This window comes from Centroberyx affinis, unplaced genomic scaffold (assembly GCF_046629955.1).
Source record: "Centroberyx affinis isolate AG114_WGS23_722 - 3 ecotype Tasmania unplaced genomic scaffold, CSIRO-AGI_Caff_v1 ptg001860l_1, whole genome shotgun sequence".
Classification (NCBI taxonomy): domain Eukaryota; kingdom Metazoa; phylum Chordata; class Actinopteri; order Beryciformes; family Berycidae; genus Centroberyx; species Centroberyx affinis.
The window spans coordinates 195,893-212,501 of NW_027280238.1; the positions used below are offsets into that span (position 1 = coordinate 195,893).

The following is a 16,609-nucleotide window of genomic DNA, read 5'->3' on the forward strand; positions in this document are numbered from 1 at the left end:
TTTGTGTCTCTCTTGGTACACGTGGTTTAGTGAAATTAGGGATTCAGGAACCAACCTATGAACCAGCAGTCATGAACACAACTAAAGTCCATATTGAAATATTTTATTACTTTAAGAGCATATGCTTCACAATAATTAATCCAAATACAAAACATAAGAAATAACATGTTACTTCCAATTTACACAGTACAGGTAGTAGTAGGTCTTTCTTCTTTTTCTTTCAAGTAAGTTGATAATTCAAGTCTGGTTTCAAGTCCAATTGACACAGTTTAGTTGATTATGTGTTAAAGACACCTTAGTTTACAGTAGACAGTCACTGAAAGATTGGAACAGTGTACAACCAGGTTATCAAGGGGTGTGATGTTATATACTCTGCTTAAAATCAGTACAACTTCTATGGGCATGAAAAAGAGATATGGAGAGAAGAATGGCAAAACTACAGAATCAGGCCCCCGATAAAAAAGGCATAAGTGGTTCTTCATCATCATCATCATTCAAGTTGAGCTTTGATCCAGTATTTCCCATACAGTAGTACATACTGTATGAGGGGCACTGAGATCCTTCTGATCATGTGACCTTAGAAAAAAACTCTGTCTACTGAGTATCTTTGTTGTTAGTCAAAGGTGGGGAAAAAAACAGGAACCACAGAAGGAAGAATGCGTGTGCTAAATGACATAATGTAATGTAATGTAAGAATGAAGAGGAGGAAGAGGAGGACAAATTTACCACAGCCAATCAGAATAACAGCTTCACTCAAGCTCAGTGTGACTGCGGGATCTCGCCTACAAGAGACTGTGCGAGTGTATTTCTGTTTGCTGATAGGAACGAGAAGTGCACCGGTGAAGAAGAAGGGGTCACAGTCACACTGCTAATATGTGGAACCCCCCCCACTTTGGTTTGGCTCTGACAATATCAGTCACTCCTCATTTTCCCTTCATCTGTGTATGCACAAACTTAATATACCATGGTATAGGATCAGTGATAAGGTCAGTCATCTTTCATTTCACACATTTTGCCAGTGTGTACATTTACATTTCAGTCTAAATGGAGATCCTCGCATTTCTCACATCCTCACAAGGAGTTTGTCTTACAGAAGAGAGAACACAATAACATAGAAATCACAGAGTCTTGCGTCAAAGCGCAGCAATCTCTGTGTCAGTCCAATCGCTCAAGTCTTTTTCTCCCCTCGGACTCTCCTTTGTTCTCCATCTCTCCTTTTCCACATCTTCTCCTCTGCTTTCAGTTGTCCAGCAGCTGCTTGGCCAGGGACTGGAGGATCTCTCTCTTCTCGTACAGGTACATCTGGGTTTCCCACAGCATGTCCACCAGCACCGCATCACTCACCTCATCCAGCATCACCTCCTGAGACAGCTGGGGGCTTAGTCTGGAGGAAGGAGAAAATAAAATAAAAATGTTGATTTTGTACAGCACATTTCAAAACAGAGTGCTTTAGAGACAAACATGCTAATAAATCAATAATAAACAAACACCACTATGATCAACTTTATAATGCCTAATAATTAAAAACAACAGGAATTAAATAGGTTTAAAAAAATGTTTTATAAAAGCTGTGTTTTAAGAAAAATACTAAAAGCATTAACTCTGGCCATTTTTTAACCTGGATCCTATTTGTCTTTTTCTTTCCATCATACTAATCAATTATGGACAAAATCTCATCAGTTGCTTCACTATTGAGCTACTTAATGTCTAAGTGCACAGCCCTTCAATACAGTCTTATCGGGCCAATGGACACTCCAGAAATCAACCCGATAAGCACCCAAAGCATCTGTCTTTGGGGTTGATATTTGTGTCAATTGGCTCTATAGGACTGTATATTGGAGAACTGCACCCAGGCAAGCGAGACGCAAGTAGCTCTGTGGTCCCTGTATGATGGAAAAAGATCAGAAAATAGGGTCCAGGTCAAAAACAGCTGCAGTTATTCTTTAAAACATGACATTGAAGGAGGTGGAAGAGAATACCAGAGGAATGGGGAGATGGGCAAATAGTGAAGATGGAGAGATGAGGAGATATAGTGAAAAGAAGGGATGAGGAGTACAGGTGTGAGATGAAGAGTGAGGGGAGGGACAGATGGAGGCACAGAAGAGTCATGTGTCACTAAATACAGTATATTGGCATGCAGTTTACAATAGTTAAAGTATCACTGAAGTCTACTATGATTGACCAGACAGTTGTAGATATATATATAAAAAAAATGCAACCTACCTGGTGTAGATGGTGTCAGTCATCTCACACCAGGCTCTGGCCCTGTCCACCGCACAGCCATCTGAGTCTGTACACTGTCAGGTCAGTGAGAGATTAGATATTAGGATTACAGAGACAAAAAACCCACTCATCGTATGAGGTTTTTGTTTGGTTATCGTGAGGTGAAACATTAGGAAGGTAAACATTAATTCAAACTAAACGTTAATTGATGAGGAGCAGTTTGTGTGTTCTTTGATAAACTGGCAGACAGCAGGAGCCTAGAGATGAGAGCAGTAGGCTTTGGATCAGAGAGTCCCTAGTTTGAATATCCAAACCAGCTGAGGAAATCTGGGTGGGGAAGTGAAAGGGAAACACTCTCCTCTCCCTGTAAAACTACTGTTGAGATGCTGTTGTGCAATGCACTTCCAGGTGTAAATGTGTGAAACTGTGAATGTGAAGCAGGGCGTTGCTGCAAAAGTCAACACTCCTTAGATACATAAGGTTAAAAAACATATGGTTCCAGCTGTAGAAAGGGATGGTGAGTGTCCAGCAGTCATTAATTTAGCCATAAAACAGGTCGAAGCAGCTGTGGCCACACTCACACAGTCCACCAGCATCTTGCCCAGCTCCTTGGCTCCTACAAAGCTCTTGGCCAGCTCCAGAGGGTTGGAGGGCCGGAAGACGTCCACAGAGCTCACCACCACCTGAGGAGGCTTACCTGGGATCACACACAGCAACACAGACACTGTACAGGCATAGGAGTAGGGGGAAGTTGCTCCTCGACAAGTTATACAAACTCATGGTGCGGAAAACATTTCCAGTGTCTAACCACACTTTGTTTTATGCTTTAAAGCAACCACCCAAGCAATTTGTTCCTCTCTCTTTCCTGATTTTTCTGCATTTTCTAAGAAAATCCACTAGATGCCGCCACAGAAGAGCAATCATTAGGAAGTTACTATGCTGTGATACATTATTATGACTAATGGGCTGTGTAGCTTTGGGGCTTTTCTTAGCCATACCTACTATGTAATCACTAATGGTAAAGGCTAGGACAGAGGACAAGGAAAGTGGGGCCCAGCCTGAAGTCAAGGGCAACGATCGAAACATTGACATGTTAAATGACATTAGCTTCCACATACAGACACAGTTCAGTGGCTTACCTGTACCAAGAGAAACCACTATACTCAGCTTCTGGATCTCCTCACCATGCCCCTGAGGACGAGGAGGGGAGAGAAGGATAAATAAATGATCCAATGAAAAATAGATGCTTTAAAAATCCAAATGGGTTAGTGCATAAATGTGCACTTAATGGAAGACAAAGGGAATATTAAAAATACAATGTAGCTGTTAGGTTATCTACCTCTGCTTTTAAGGCCTTGTTGTACTGATGGATTTCTGTCATGGCGTCTAGTGTCGGGTTATTGGCCAGCAGCCCTCCGTCCAGAAAGCGCCCCATTGGTCGGAAGTAGGTGGGGGCGGCGCCGCTGGAGCGGGCGGCTCTCCACACAAGTTGTTCTGATGGGATGTAAAGAAAGAAAAAAGAGAGACAGGCTTAGGGGCAAACTCAAACATGAAGGAAATGTGCGAGGCCTTTTCCCAAAACTGTGACTGACAAAATCTCAAATTCTGAGTGACCCTGTTCTTTTCACATGCTCATACTCTCAATCAGATACACACACAGACCCAGTGCAGATAGACTAACTCACCTGTGAGCACATACACAAGCTTGCAACACACACAGACACTCACACAGACACTCACTCACACAGACACGCGCACACACCTTCATCTGTCACCTTCCTACGCTTTCTGGGCAGCTCCTCAGTGTATCCTACAATCAACACATCCTCATCCTCCCATCCTGAAACAACAACATGGCTGGCACTCAAAAAACACGACACAACTGGACCTGCTCAGGAAAAAACACTGACAGACAGATGCAGGTTTTGGTCCACCAGGAACCTCTTAACGCTATCTTCTTATTGGTGTCATGACTATGGCGCTGTTTTATGATTCTGACTGAACTGAGAACTTGACATTTTTTTAGAGTTCAGATCGCAACAAATTTAAATAATTTCTGTTTTAGCAAAAGAGCATAGTGCTTCAAATGGATTTTTCCATGGTTGCACATTCACTACTGAAAGCGGGAGCAAAAACCAACACTTACATCAAGCTTCTACTCAGCACTACCAAGTGGAAACAAGATGACCATCATTTAGGTCCCATTGTGTAGCTATACAGCCATGACTACAGGCTATTGGTCAAATGTCAGTAAAACTGACATACTACAGCACAAAACGTCTTCCTTCTTCCTTACAACTCTGGCAACTGTTAAAAGAACGACATTTGAATTTTCCAAACAATTCCTTTCCAACGACAAAGCTACCATGCAGCAAGCGCTTTTGCTGTAGTGCAGCACAGTTGCAGTGCAAAGTGAAACATGTACACTTGGCTCCATTTCTACATGTTTAAGTACCTTGTGGGATGGTGAGGGGCTTGAAGGTGGCGGTGGTGGCGTAGGGGGGCTCTCTGTGGACGGAGGGAGGGTTGTAGTTCCTGAACATGTGCAGCTCCCCTGGGTGTCTGTCTGCCAGAACACTGGTCACCATCACCCTGACCAAGAAAAATTAACGAGTGAAAATGAAAACACAACTGGCAAAAGAGGAAGAGCGAGAAAGTGGAAGATTACTTATGCTGAGTACTTATGCTGTTGATATAACAGTTTAACATGGCATTCTCATAAAAAACAGAAAAAAGCAGAAGTTTGATCTACATGATCCTGCCATGATTTGACGGACAGGATGGCATGCACTGTTGCCACGGTTACCTGGGGTATCGGACGTCCGTCATCTTGGTGTTCTCTCCAAACTCTTTCTTCAGGAAGTCCTCCAGCGGTGCCGACTCGTAGGGTCGCGACCCCCTGAACACCTGCTCCTTCATCCTGAAGTACAGACAGCGCAGATACTCCATGGACTTTCCTACACAGGGAGGAGCAAGGCTGTTACTGTTGTTTTAATATGAAAACACTGTGTGTAAGGGGAGACAGGCAGGCACACACACACACACACCATGGATAATAGCGAGGGCCAGGATGCCCCCAGTGCTGGTGCCAGACACCCAGTCGAAGAGCTCTCTGGTGGGCCGGCCGGCTTCTCTCTCCAGGGCGATCAGCAGCTGGATCAACACCAGGCCTTTTATACCTCCACCGTCCAGACACAGCAGTCTGTCCTTCCTGGAGGAGAGGAGAGGAGAGGAGAGGAGAGGAGAGGAGAGGAGAGGAGAGGTAAAGATTAGGGGAGGATAGAGGAGGAAAGGAAAGAATTCAAACACAATGTCACAGAGTGCACATTCACATTTTCACAGCTGAGTATTTTGCTGACTGCAACACTATAATATTATACACTAATAATAATATGATATATATATTTTTCCACTGAGAATAATAATTTTCAGCAGGAAACACGTTCCTTTCCTTCAAGAACCTTTTATTGCCACGTAGCCAAGCGGGTGGAATTAATTTCAGCACAGATGAAAAACTGATCCAACATTTACAACACAATAACCTCCAGTTCAACAGCAAACGTGAACACAACAGACAGAGAGTGCAATCTGAAACAGTGCACACGTACTTCTTTGTCCCCGTTTTGAGGCCGTCCACATCAGATGTGCTTCTGCTCATTGCACCGACTGTGGCCGCCACGTGCATGATGTCCTCAAAGCCTGTCAGCCAATCACAGATTACTAACCACTAGGACTTGGTACTGAACAACATATATTGAAACCGATATATGGCATCAACATTGATTTTAAAATCAAATACAAAATGTGTAAAAGGAAAAATAGGACATCAGGTTTTCTACTAATTAAAAGCTGAGTCAACTGAGTACGGTTTATCTCTGTTTAGAAAAGCAAATGCCATTTTTATTAGTGTTGCATGGAAAAATAATCAAGATGTGCTAATATGAGATGAACTTTCATTCACAAAAGTAAGATATCAAAAAATATCCTAGATAACCCGTGTTAATTTCGAAATATCAGAACCAGTATTCCAACCAAACAAACTGAACAGTGTAGGGAAAATTGTAAAAGGTGTTTAAAAGGAAAAATCCACCCTCTGATACTCGTACACTTAGTTATAATACATTTTTGATGTCCAATGGATTCTAGGAGTTATTTTGTAGTAAGTGTTGCAATTTACTTTTTTGGTGAAACACTTTCCCTCAACCTTGATGTGGTTGATGTTTTAAAAATGTACTGCTATCAAACTCTGTTGTAGCTGTGCTGGAAATATCTCGGCGTGACATGTCTACCATTTGACCAGTTATCCGCAGGAATAAGAAAAAAACACCACCAAACAACAAAATAAAAGGGAAGGTACATCGCCAATAGCTGTTTTTTCTAACAGTTTAAGTGTTTTAGGGTGGATTTTTCCTTTCAGAGATGTGCAAGAGAAAGACAGATAGGCAGGAAGAAGTAAATCCAGGGCAGATTCAAAGGTACCAATCCTCCAAGGGACAAAACAGAAGTGAGCAAACCTTGAAAAAAATCCAAGGAATGAAACAATAGAGGAACACAATGATAATATTACCTGTATCCACCAGGTGCCTGTTTTTTAGCTAGCAGCACAAAACAGATGTTTAGGGGGAAGGGCCGGTCCTGTCTACTGCTAGAGAAGTATTAAAGTATAGGGAAGTAAGCCTGGAGCTCTTTTGCTTAAAGTTGAGATATTTTTAACTTCTAGCACATTTGGCGCCTTGAAGTACTGTGAAGTGACACAGTTATACAAGTGCCTGAGATTCTCTGAGATAATTTATTAAATTCCCTGGCCTTCCCTGTTAGGAGTGCAGCTGTAGAAATGTCATGACCAGTGGGAAGCCTGGAATTATTATCCGTCAATTGTTGATGCTGCTTTCATTTTCCCCTCAAGACACAGGCGGCCAAATGTCACATCCATGCAACTGGTTTCCCAAAAATCTGTCTTTCGCAGTCATATTTACCACTTTGTTGGGTCGTTCATGTGTGCTATATTTCTTTAGAGCTGTTGGGAACATGATCATTCTGCACTCACAAGAATATGATAAGGACACTAAGACCCTGACCTTGCGCTCCTTATTTCTGGCTGCTGGTTATTTTTGGTATTTTAGGAACTGAAGCTTATTCGACTGCTGCACTCACTGTAAGTCACTCTGGATATGAGTGTCAGCTAAATGCCCGAAATGTAAAATGTAAAAGGAGGCGTATAGATGGAGGGAAGGCACAGGGTGAAGGGAGGGAGGAGGGGAGGGAAGGGGGCTTTACCTATGGTTGGAGATGTGGCCTTCGTGGAGCTGGGGGGAGGACTGTTGGGGGAGGGGGGGAGACACCGCCGGACCCCTACACTACACAGCATGTCCAGCAGTATCTTTCTATTAGGACCTTCCATTTAAAAACACACACAAACATACACACACAAGCCAACGGGGGTTAGACATGCACACACACCAAGACAGGCAGAGAGAGAGAGACAGAGAGAGAGAGAGAGAGAGAGAGAGAGAGAGAGAGAGGGAGAATGCAAGCAAGTCATTAGCAATTAGCATGCATTTCCAAAATCAATAAATGAGAGAGAACCACATTTACCACCACTCCCTTTAAGAGAGACAAGTGGTGGTGTGTTGGGCGGTTGCATAAATAACCACCTCTAGTATGTACAAACAAAACATGCTCATGCAATAACAGTGTTTCCATAGAAACATTCATCCAAAAGTAACAATGCTCCGATCTCTTATCAGAAAACATTAATAGAAAATAGCTGATTATTTTGCCATTTACAAATAGCAGATTTTAAACTTCCTGTTTGAGAGGTGCATGTCTTTTTAAAGGGCATTAAATAATCTGTGGTTTTTATCGACCTCTACTGGCAAACAAGGAGTTGCAACAACATCCACAGCTCTCTGGCACAGCTCACTGTGGCTTCTAACTGACATTAATAACAGTCACATTTTCACAAAAGAGATGAGTAAGCTAGCTAATTAGAGCAGAGATCCAACAAAAACCATCTAGTGAATAAGTCTGGACACACCTGATTGAATGAACTATGTTTTTCATTCTCTTAAAGCCATTTTGATCTAAAGGCTTATGCTTAAATGCTTGAAATGTTTTTCTTAGACAAATATAAATAGTGAAGTTGATCCTATGTATGAATTTCTTTCCAAAGCCTTTGCCTTTCCATCAAGGCAAAGGGCGGCTACTTTAAAGAATCTACAATATAAGATAGTTTTGATTTGTTTAACACTTTTTTTGGTCACTGCATAATTCCATTTGTGTTATTTCATAGTTTTGATGTCTTTACTATTATTCTAAAATATGGAAAATAGTAAAAAAAAAAAAACAGTAAAATGCATGTGTCCAAACTTTTGACTGGTAGTGTATCATGATACAAAATACTGTAATAATAACACTGATTTGTCATTTGTTTTTCCAGTTGGGGTGTCTTGAAATTCAAATGTTTGTTCTAAGTTTTTGTTCCAAAGACAGGCCAGAAAGTAAAAAAAATCTCAGCACCTTTTAAGCAATTGTTGAGTCGTTGGCATTGATCAACTGAACAACCCTATCAAAGCCTTGCAGATACTGTATGCTATGGTCATTTTGTGCTGTGGGTCAGTAAAAATCTTACTTAATGCACCTTTAAAAAGATAGTGTATGTTGAGCAGTGTAATCATGCCACCTGTCAACAATGAAAACCCTAAAAACACTGAATGAGTTGCAGGAGCTGTAAAAAAAAAAAAACGACTCTACAGATTAAGACAAGATTATAACATGTTACTTATTACACACCCAACTGTTTTCATGCAGTAAGTACACCATCTACAATGCTTCACATGCTTATGAATGAGACTAGATGTTAGCTTGTTGTAATGAGTCTCAAACTGGCTTGTGAGGTCAAGCGTAAAAATCTCCATAAACTCGTTCACTCCGCTCTTTAACTCTCCAGCCTTAGAGCTTCTCACTTTGCCTTATTCTGCCACTCCCTCATACACTCTCTCTCCTCCCCTTGTTGTTTTCCTTTACTCCTCCTCCCTTCCTTCAGTTCATCCGCTGTACACCTCCCTTCCCCCAGTTTCATCCATCCCACCGTCTCTCTTCTTCCGTCCCTCCCCCTGACCTTCTACCTTTGCTGGTGCGTGCAGCGATGAGTCCCGGCGTCTCTCCCAGGTCGTTGTGGATCTCCACGTCGGCCCCGAACACGATCAGAGCCTTGATCAGCTCCATGCGGTCCATCTACAGAGCAGAGGGTCACAAACACTGTGCCTCATTATGTTTTATTATCCAAGAGGGAGGCATGGAAGACTCCTCCCTCAGATGGTGAACCTATTACACACACACACACACACACACCTTCATAGCCAGGTGCAGGGCAGTGTTCCCGTCCTGGCCCTTCAGGTTGGCGTCTCCTCCGTGGGTCAGCAGCACCATGGCGGCCTCGAAGCGGCCCTTCTTGGTCAGAATGTGGAGGGCGCTCTCCCCCGTCTTACTGAGGTAGTTCACCGCACAGCCACGCTCCAGCAGTATGCGGCACATCTGGGAGAGGGAGGGAGGGAGGGAGAGAGAGAGAGAGAGAGAGAGAGAGAGAGAGAGAGAGAGAGAGAGAGAGAGAGAGAGAGAGGGAGACAGGGAGAGAGAGAGGGAGAGAGATATTTGTTCAAATGTTTTTGTGTGAGAGAGAGAGATCTTTAATCAGATCTCCCAATCCCCTTTAATCAGACAAATATCTTTGCACAGATGTTTGTCTGATTAAAGGGGAAACAAGTATGATTTCTACTGGCTCACAGCACAAAATTACCATAAAATATCTGCAGGGGGGGTTTTGATCAATAACAGTGACACAGTAATTACTTTGCCATGGGATTCCTGGCTTTCAAAACTCACTTTCTGACCCGTACTCTGTTTTGGAGCAAAACCGTTGTTGCATTTCCTACTAGTTGCTGATAGAGCTCAATAAATGTCACAGAATACTTAATGTCCCTTTATAGCCTCAAGCCTTTCTTTTCCCCAGGTTCAGACTACTCCCATGATATTAAAATATAAATCAGAATATGAACCGATGTGCATTTTTCTTACCTCAGCGGTTTTGGTCCAGTGGAGAGGCGTCCCTCCATAGACAGAGTCCTCAGCCTGGAGCTGACCTGGGTCTGCTGTGAGGATAGCCTCGGCACAGCTGACAGACAAACACACACACACAGAGAGGGCTAGTGACACTTAGCATGAATTTACATTTGAATGGCTCATTCCCAAAATTCATTTCCATCCAGGGAAAAAAATAAGGACCCACTCTGTCAAGTGTTTTCATTTTGTCAACTGAGGACTTTAGCTACCTAGTATTTTTTAAGAAGCACCATCATTTGTCTTAATTTTCTGCCATCAGTCATTTTGTAAGAGAAAGTATCAGGTTTTGAAAGGATGGACAACTCTCTCTGGAACAAAACTCTTCATTTCTTAAGGTGCTGTCCTTGTTATGGTCGTTCATTAGGTCAAATTAATTCAACAGCAGCTGGAGCCTCCCTAACCAACCCAGAGATACTCTAGTAATGACCATTCAGAAGCCTCTTTCACTCATAAGAATTTACCCGACACATGGTTTCTGAAAGGTAGCTACAGGTGGAGTTAAGCAGAGTTTTACTCTTGTTACCACCATTGAAGTGAGCAAGCCAAGGTCCTACATGCATACAGTAAAACCCCTAACCCCTAATCTGTTGCACTTCATGATGAATTACAAACTGTGTAGGTTACTGAGCGAGTTTTAACGCTAAATAAATCTCTTTATTGAATGTTTTGTACAGTACCTGATTCTATACATGTAATAATACTGAACATATTTCTGAGAAAAATGTAGATTCATTATTTTGGCTACTAAAATTGTTCCTGGTAGGTAATTTGTTTTCATTTACCAGACCTTGGCAGGTGAACCCAAAGTTAATTTCGGACACTTCCTACTGAGCTGCCACAAAGATGTTCAGACTGGGCTTGCTAACAACTCCATGTTTTAAATCACTGTCCTCATCCCTCCATCTGCTCACCCCTTCTCGCTGTACTTCATGGCAGCGTGGATGGGGTAGCCGCTGGTGCCGATGACATCACACCTGGCCCCGCCCCCCAGCAGGCCGTTGACGGCCTCCACCCGGCCCAGACGGCAGGCCACGTGGAGCGGCGTCTCCCCGTTGTTGTTGAGCTCGTTCACCCCCGCACACAGCCGAGAGCACAGGACCTGGAGCGCAGGAGAGAGGGGACGAGGAGAGGAGACGGAGGGAGGAAGGGAAGGAGGAAAGAAGGACAGAGGAAGCAGTGTGGAGGCAAGAGGAGGAGGAGAGGTGGATGACAGCAAGGTGGGGAAAGGTGGGAGGAGGGAAAACACCAGTAGTGTAAAAGTATGCACAGAAGACTAAGTAAATCCAGAACAGCTTGGTGTGTGGTTTAGAACAGGCTTCGAATAAATCAGATTGCAAAATAAGGATGAAAAATAAACCTTAGAGAACTGTTTTACAGAACATCCAAAAAAAAATCCAAAAAATCCAAAATGGTGTACATTGACCGTCCTGGAGGCAAATTTGTAGAGGAAGGATAGCTGGATATCTCTGTAGATTCAAGTGGATTTTCCAGTGGATTTTGTTTCAAATTTTTTGGACAGATAGCTGGATATGTGCCACAAAATTCATGTCATTTGAAGTTGTATTGTGGGAGATATGACTGGTGATTCTTTTGTTTATTATTATTATTTTGACCTGTAACTGTAGCACCCTCTCAAAAGTTTTCTCAAAATACGATGAGTGGCGTCTGAGATATCGTGTGTGACGGATAGACAGACAAATTTACAAACAGCCAGATAGACGGAGAGCGATCCGTAGTCCATCTAATACCTAATTTCAGAGCTACTGAAACAGTTGAGAAGTGACACAGGACTGACTGACTGCCGCTTGCTGGATCTCACCTGGACGATGGCGGCAGAGTCCTGCTTGGCGGCGCAGTGCATGGGCGTCTCCCCGTTGCGGTCCTTGACGTCGGTGCGAGCCTGGCTCTCCTCCAGCAGCTGCTTCACGCACGCCGAGTCGCCTCGCTCACACGCCAGGTGCAGCGGCGTCTGCCCCGCCGCGTCACGCGCATTTATCTGACTAGAGGGGGGGTGGGGGGGATATGGCCTGATTTCAATTTATGGGTAAAGACAGACAGGCATAAAACTGAGTCTGCTCTTTTACTTGGTGAGGATTCTGATTTCTTCTTTAACCCTTTTGTTATTAACTACTTATAAGCAGTTGTTGACATTTTTGCATTGTGTGCATCTAGCTGAAGCCAGAGGTGTGACCAAGTCAACTTCACTCGAGTCCCAAGTCAGTCTCAAGCCTTGAGGCACAAGTCTCAAGTCAAGTCCAAAGTCTAAATCTAGATTAACAAGTCAAGTCCAAGTCAAGTCCATGTCATTAATGTCAAGTCTAAAGTCTAAATGTAGAACACCAAGTCAAGTCAGAACAAGTCCAGTATCAGTTTAATATCTTAAAGAAAACAGAATTTTAATTCAGTCGTCAAACAAATCTCATCACTTTCAATCTAAGTCATTTACACAAATCCTTTTCAAGTCATCAAAGAACAAGTCAAAGTCAAGTCCCAAGTCATCAGAACCCAAGTCAAGTCTCAAGTCTTCTCTTCATGCATCAAGTCAAGTCTCAAGTCTTCTCTTCATGCATCAAGTCAAGTCTCAAGCAAATAAAATTGTGACTCGAGTCTGACTCGAGTCCAAGTCATGTGACTCGAGTCCCCACCTCTGGCCGACACTTTCATCGAGAGCGAGACACAATGAAAGCAACAGTAGAATAAGATTAGACATTATAATCCTATCCAAGTCAGCAGTATCTACTTTATTTGTTTACTTACTTCTTAATTCGCTTATCCCCCAAAATAAACATGTCCCCGTCTTACCTCTGGACATAGTTGTGTTTCAGACACTCCCTCAGCCCGGTGTCCACCGCGATGTGGGCGGAGCTCCAGTCCGGGTGGTTGCGGAGGCAGTCCACGATCGGCTGGGTGGTTTCGGCCTTCAGGGGAAGCGTCTCGTAGAACGGGCGGAGCTTGAGGGCGTACTGCGGGAACCAGTTCATGGCGTCCTCCTCTGACGCCACCTGGAACAGCCTGGGACAGACGGGGGACGCACGTCAGTCAGCGTCACTTGTCACTAGGGCTGAACAATTCATCAAAATTTTATCGAAATCGCAATATGGCCTACTGCAATTTTCAAATCGCAGGAGGCGCAATATTTGTTAAAGGCGAAATGTGTGTCAAAATACCATTTTACATTAAATATCGTGGTGCTGCAGAGATGTCCTGGCCTACACATCATATTCTACAGACTTAAGAAAACATCTTTGTTTGGTACAGATCCCCGCCAAAATCACACCATAATCATTTTAATACGTGTTTCATTCCCTCTAATATCGCAAATCATATCGCAATTGCAATATCAGTCAAAATAATCGCAATTACATATTTTTTCAAAATTGTTCAGCCCTACTTGTCACAGAACATAATAAACTATGACGGATTCAACTTCTGGTTTTGGTTAGCAGTCCGATTAAAACAGATGAATTGAAAATGAACATTAAAGTACATAAACATACATATATATATATATATATAGGCAATGATTCAATATTATCGTTTATCGTCTTTCAGTGGAATCATATGGTGATGGTATGGTGATTTTGGGATATCATGACACTGCTGTCTAAATTGAAGAGAACAATCAAATTTTATTTAAAAGAAATAAAATAAAATTTCAGTTTTGTTTGACATCACACCTCACATTACCATTCGCTTCAGTGGGATGAACAATAATGTGATGACTTCTGCATTTCGCCATCGGGGAAAAAATCCTCATGATTGATGATATTGATTTCAACGACATCAATCAGCCTTATAATACACTATGAGGGATTCAGCTTTTGGTGTCAGTTGGCAGGCCGATTAAAACAGCACTAAACCTACATTCAATACTTAAGCCTGCTTCTCAGCTCCGTGGCTGAATGACTCATTCAAGATAAACAGCTCTGTTCAGATTAAGCTGCTTTGATGAGGAAATTGCGCAGGTCAGTAGTGATCTCAGCTAAATCAATATGATGTGTGTGTGTGTGTGTGTGTGTGAGGCAGGAGGCTGAAAATAAGATGCTTGTTACACTAAACTAACATGCAAGTGGAAGTTTGATAGCAGAGGTCTAGGATCAGCTGATCATGTATCTGAAAAATGAACTCAAGGCCACTTCAACTGACATCTGTATATTCAAACCTAATATAAAAGTCATAATCAATCTACAAATGACAAACCCCACACTCTCTCGGCCCCATGATGTGATCAATACTGACCTCAGAGCCACAGTGGGAGTCTCAGGACACATAAGCACACAGTCCCATGACTGGCAGGGGGGGTTTCTGTACAGGACCATGCGCCCCTCATCTTTCAGCCGGACTTTGCCCCCTCCGCTGTAGTCGGACAGCGGGACGTCCCGGACCCGGTAGGGGTTGGAGAAGAGGTTGGAAACGGAGGAGACGGTGTCCAACAGCCGGCCCAGAAACTGCATTGTTACCTGAAACAGAGGGCAGAGAGTGTTATCTGCTTATCTGCAGCACAGACTCTATGTCCTGTGACTGGTGAAGGAAAAGGACAGGATTTTGCCACCAAAGGCTGAAATGTTCAGCTCTATGGCCTCTTCAGTAACTCTGTATGGTCTACCGTAGTCTTTAGGATAGCTGCCAACACTGATGAATGATTTATCTCGTCTCCAGGACAGAGAGTAAACCCTCAGGGGCGGCAACAGACGTCTCAGGCTGGGTATTACAGATATTAACCAGATTCTTGCAGCTGACCATCTCTATTTTAACTCTCTGTGGTTAAACAGAAGTCACCCGCTGCACTCTTCGAAAGCAAAAGCAAAAGTTCCCTGTGAGATTACTTTAACTAGCTGGACTGCCTCAGAGATTGACAGTTCAGCTGAGTCTGTGTGCTGGCTGCAGTCTCGACTCGTTGAGACTTACACTGCAAAACCTATAAATGACTGTGCATCTCAACATGAACAAGCGGCCCCATTCAACGCAGTTCACGAGTTTCTGGTCATCCAGAATCGATTTGACACGACACTGACACAGAGCCAAGCCCAGGGCAGCACGCATGAGCAGAGACATTTGCCTTGGTAAATGTATTTTATGTAAGATTCCCAACCGCTCTGTGCATCTATACCACAGCTATCTACCTACCTGGCCAGTGTCGGTAATCGCATTAGTTTAAAACGAGCTTGCTGTCCGTGTTCACCTGCTAGCTGTCCTCAGCTCCGGCTGACTTCTGACAGCGACATCAACAACCGGGTCGCTACAACCAACCTTGCTACAAAGTTACTGATGTCAGCTGCACCAATCAGAGATCAAGGACTAGAAGATCGATGGTGAAATGGGCGGGGCGTAGAGACAGCCCGCCGTAGCACAGCCAAACTGAGCCGAGATCGGTTTTTCTCGCCCCTCTCCATGGGGGAAATAACAGATCTGGGATCACATTATACCGGTTTACACAATAATGTTAATGCAGCTACAGTTGAGTATCTAATTAATAGCGTTACAATATGTCAACTCTTAAAGGTAAAATGACAACGTTATCAAACTGCTCTGAATTCAGCAGAAGCTCAGCAGTTGCAAAGTGCTTGAATCAAGTGTTCAGGCAGCCTGATGTAAGAATTTGGGATCACTTTTTTTGACAGACAATTATTTTTTGGTGTCAATTGTAGAGTTAAATTTAGTTCCACAGATTTTTGGTGCAAAAGAGTTACACAGACCAAATTATAATATATAGGCCTAATACTAGGCCTACAATCAGTGATACTTTGAAATTGCACTACATTGATCAATAGCCTACTAAATTGATCTTGTAGAATGCAGGCTACTCTGGTTGTGGGCAAATTGTAATTTCAGCTATGAGTTTGAGTATTAAAGGTTTATGTCTAGTAGGCTAAGTAATGTGTTGTAAGCATAATACTGTATGACTAGTAAATATCAGCAGGGGTTGCTGAAAGGTAGTAAGTGAAACAAAGTAAAGTCGTCAATGTGCACGACCTGGGGAGATTTCTGCATGCAAAAACACAGGAGTGGCCGCGGCTGTGTTTCTATTGTTGCCCTCCTACCACTCCAGTACCCACCCGTGACGCCCGCCCCCCCCCCCCCAAAAGATTTGGCTCGCACTCTGTCCTATGACTCAGTCCTCTGCAAATGAAAAGAGGGCTGGAAAATCCCTCAATCAAGAAAAGCACAGAGGAAGTAAAATGGCCCACTGGCACACTATCCATCATACTGCAGCTGGAAGACCCTCCTATGCAGTAAGTTGTTGTTGCATAAATAAATCAGTCAA

At 43.2% G+C, this 16,609-nt stretch overlaps 1 protein-coding gene across 3 annotated transcripts; it reads right to left on the minus strand.

The window, feature by feature from the left end:
* Window positions 1–123: 123 nt before the first annotated feature.
* On the minus strand, window positions 124–15,557 carry pla2g6 (phospholipase A2, group VI (cytosolic, calcium-independent)). Of its 3 annotated transcripts, none has more exons than XM_071530010.1 (19): window positions 15,472–15,557; window positions 14,584–14,804; window positions 13,147–13,356; window positions 12,164–12,344; window positions 11,256–11,443; window positions 10,300–10,396; window positions 9,577–9,759; window positions 9,351–9,459; window positions 7,501–7,617; window positions 5,832–5,922; window positions 5,271–5,434; window positions 5,030–5,180; window positions 4,679–4,815; window positions 3,986–4,063; window positions 3,563–3,717; window positions 3,363–3,414; window positions 2,805–2,920; window positions 2,224–2,297; window positions 124–1,384 (listed from the first exon to the last, which is right to left on the minus strand). In XM_071530010.1, exons 2-19 carry the CDS (start codon window positions 14,796–14,798, stop codon window positions 1,240–1,242), a joined length of 2,463 nt encoding a protein of 820 aa, XP_071386111.1. In that variant the 5' UTR covers window positions 14,799–14,804; window positions 15,472–15,557; the 3' UTR covers window positions 124–1,239. The 3 variants fall into 3 exon arrangements, with proteins under 3 accessions (XP_071386111.1, XP_071386112.1, XP_071386113.1); XM_071530011.1 differs by having other exon boundaries at window positions 15,527–15,554; XM_071530012.1 differs by lacking the exon at window positions 3,986–4,063.
* Between the last annotated feature and the right edge of the window lie 1,052 nt (window positions 15,558–16,609).

Excerpts from the sequence above, each read along its gene's own strand:
- pla2g6 (XM_071530010.1), bottom strand. The coding sequence starts at position 14,798 with ATGCAGTTTCTGGGCCGGCTGTTGGACACCGTCTCCTCCGTTTCCAAC. Across the intron at positions 9,760-10,299 it reads ACTGGACCAAAACCGCTGAG|ATGTGCCGCATACTGCTGGA; the intron begins GTAAGAAAAATG and ends TCCCTCTCCCAG. Across the intron at positions 3,718-3,985 it reads TAGGAAGGTGACAGATGAAG|AACAACTTGTGTGGAGAGCC; the intron begins GTGTGTGCGCGT and ends ACATCCCATCAG.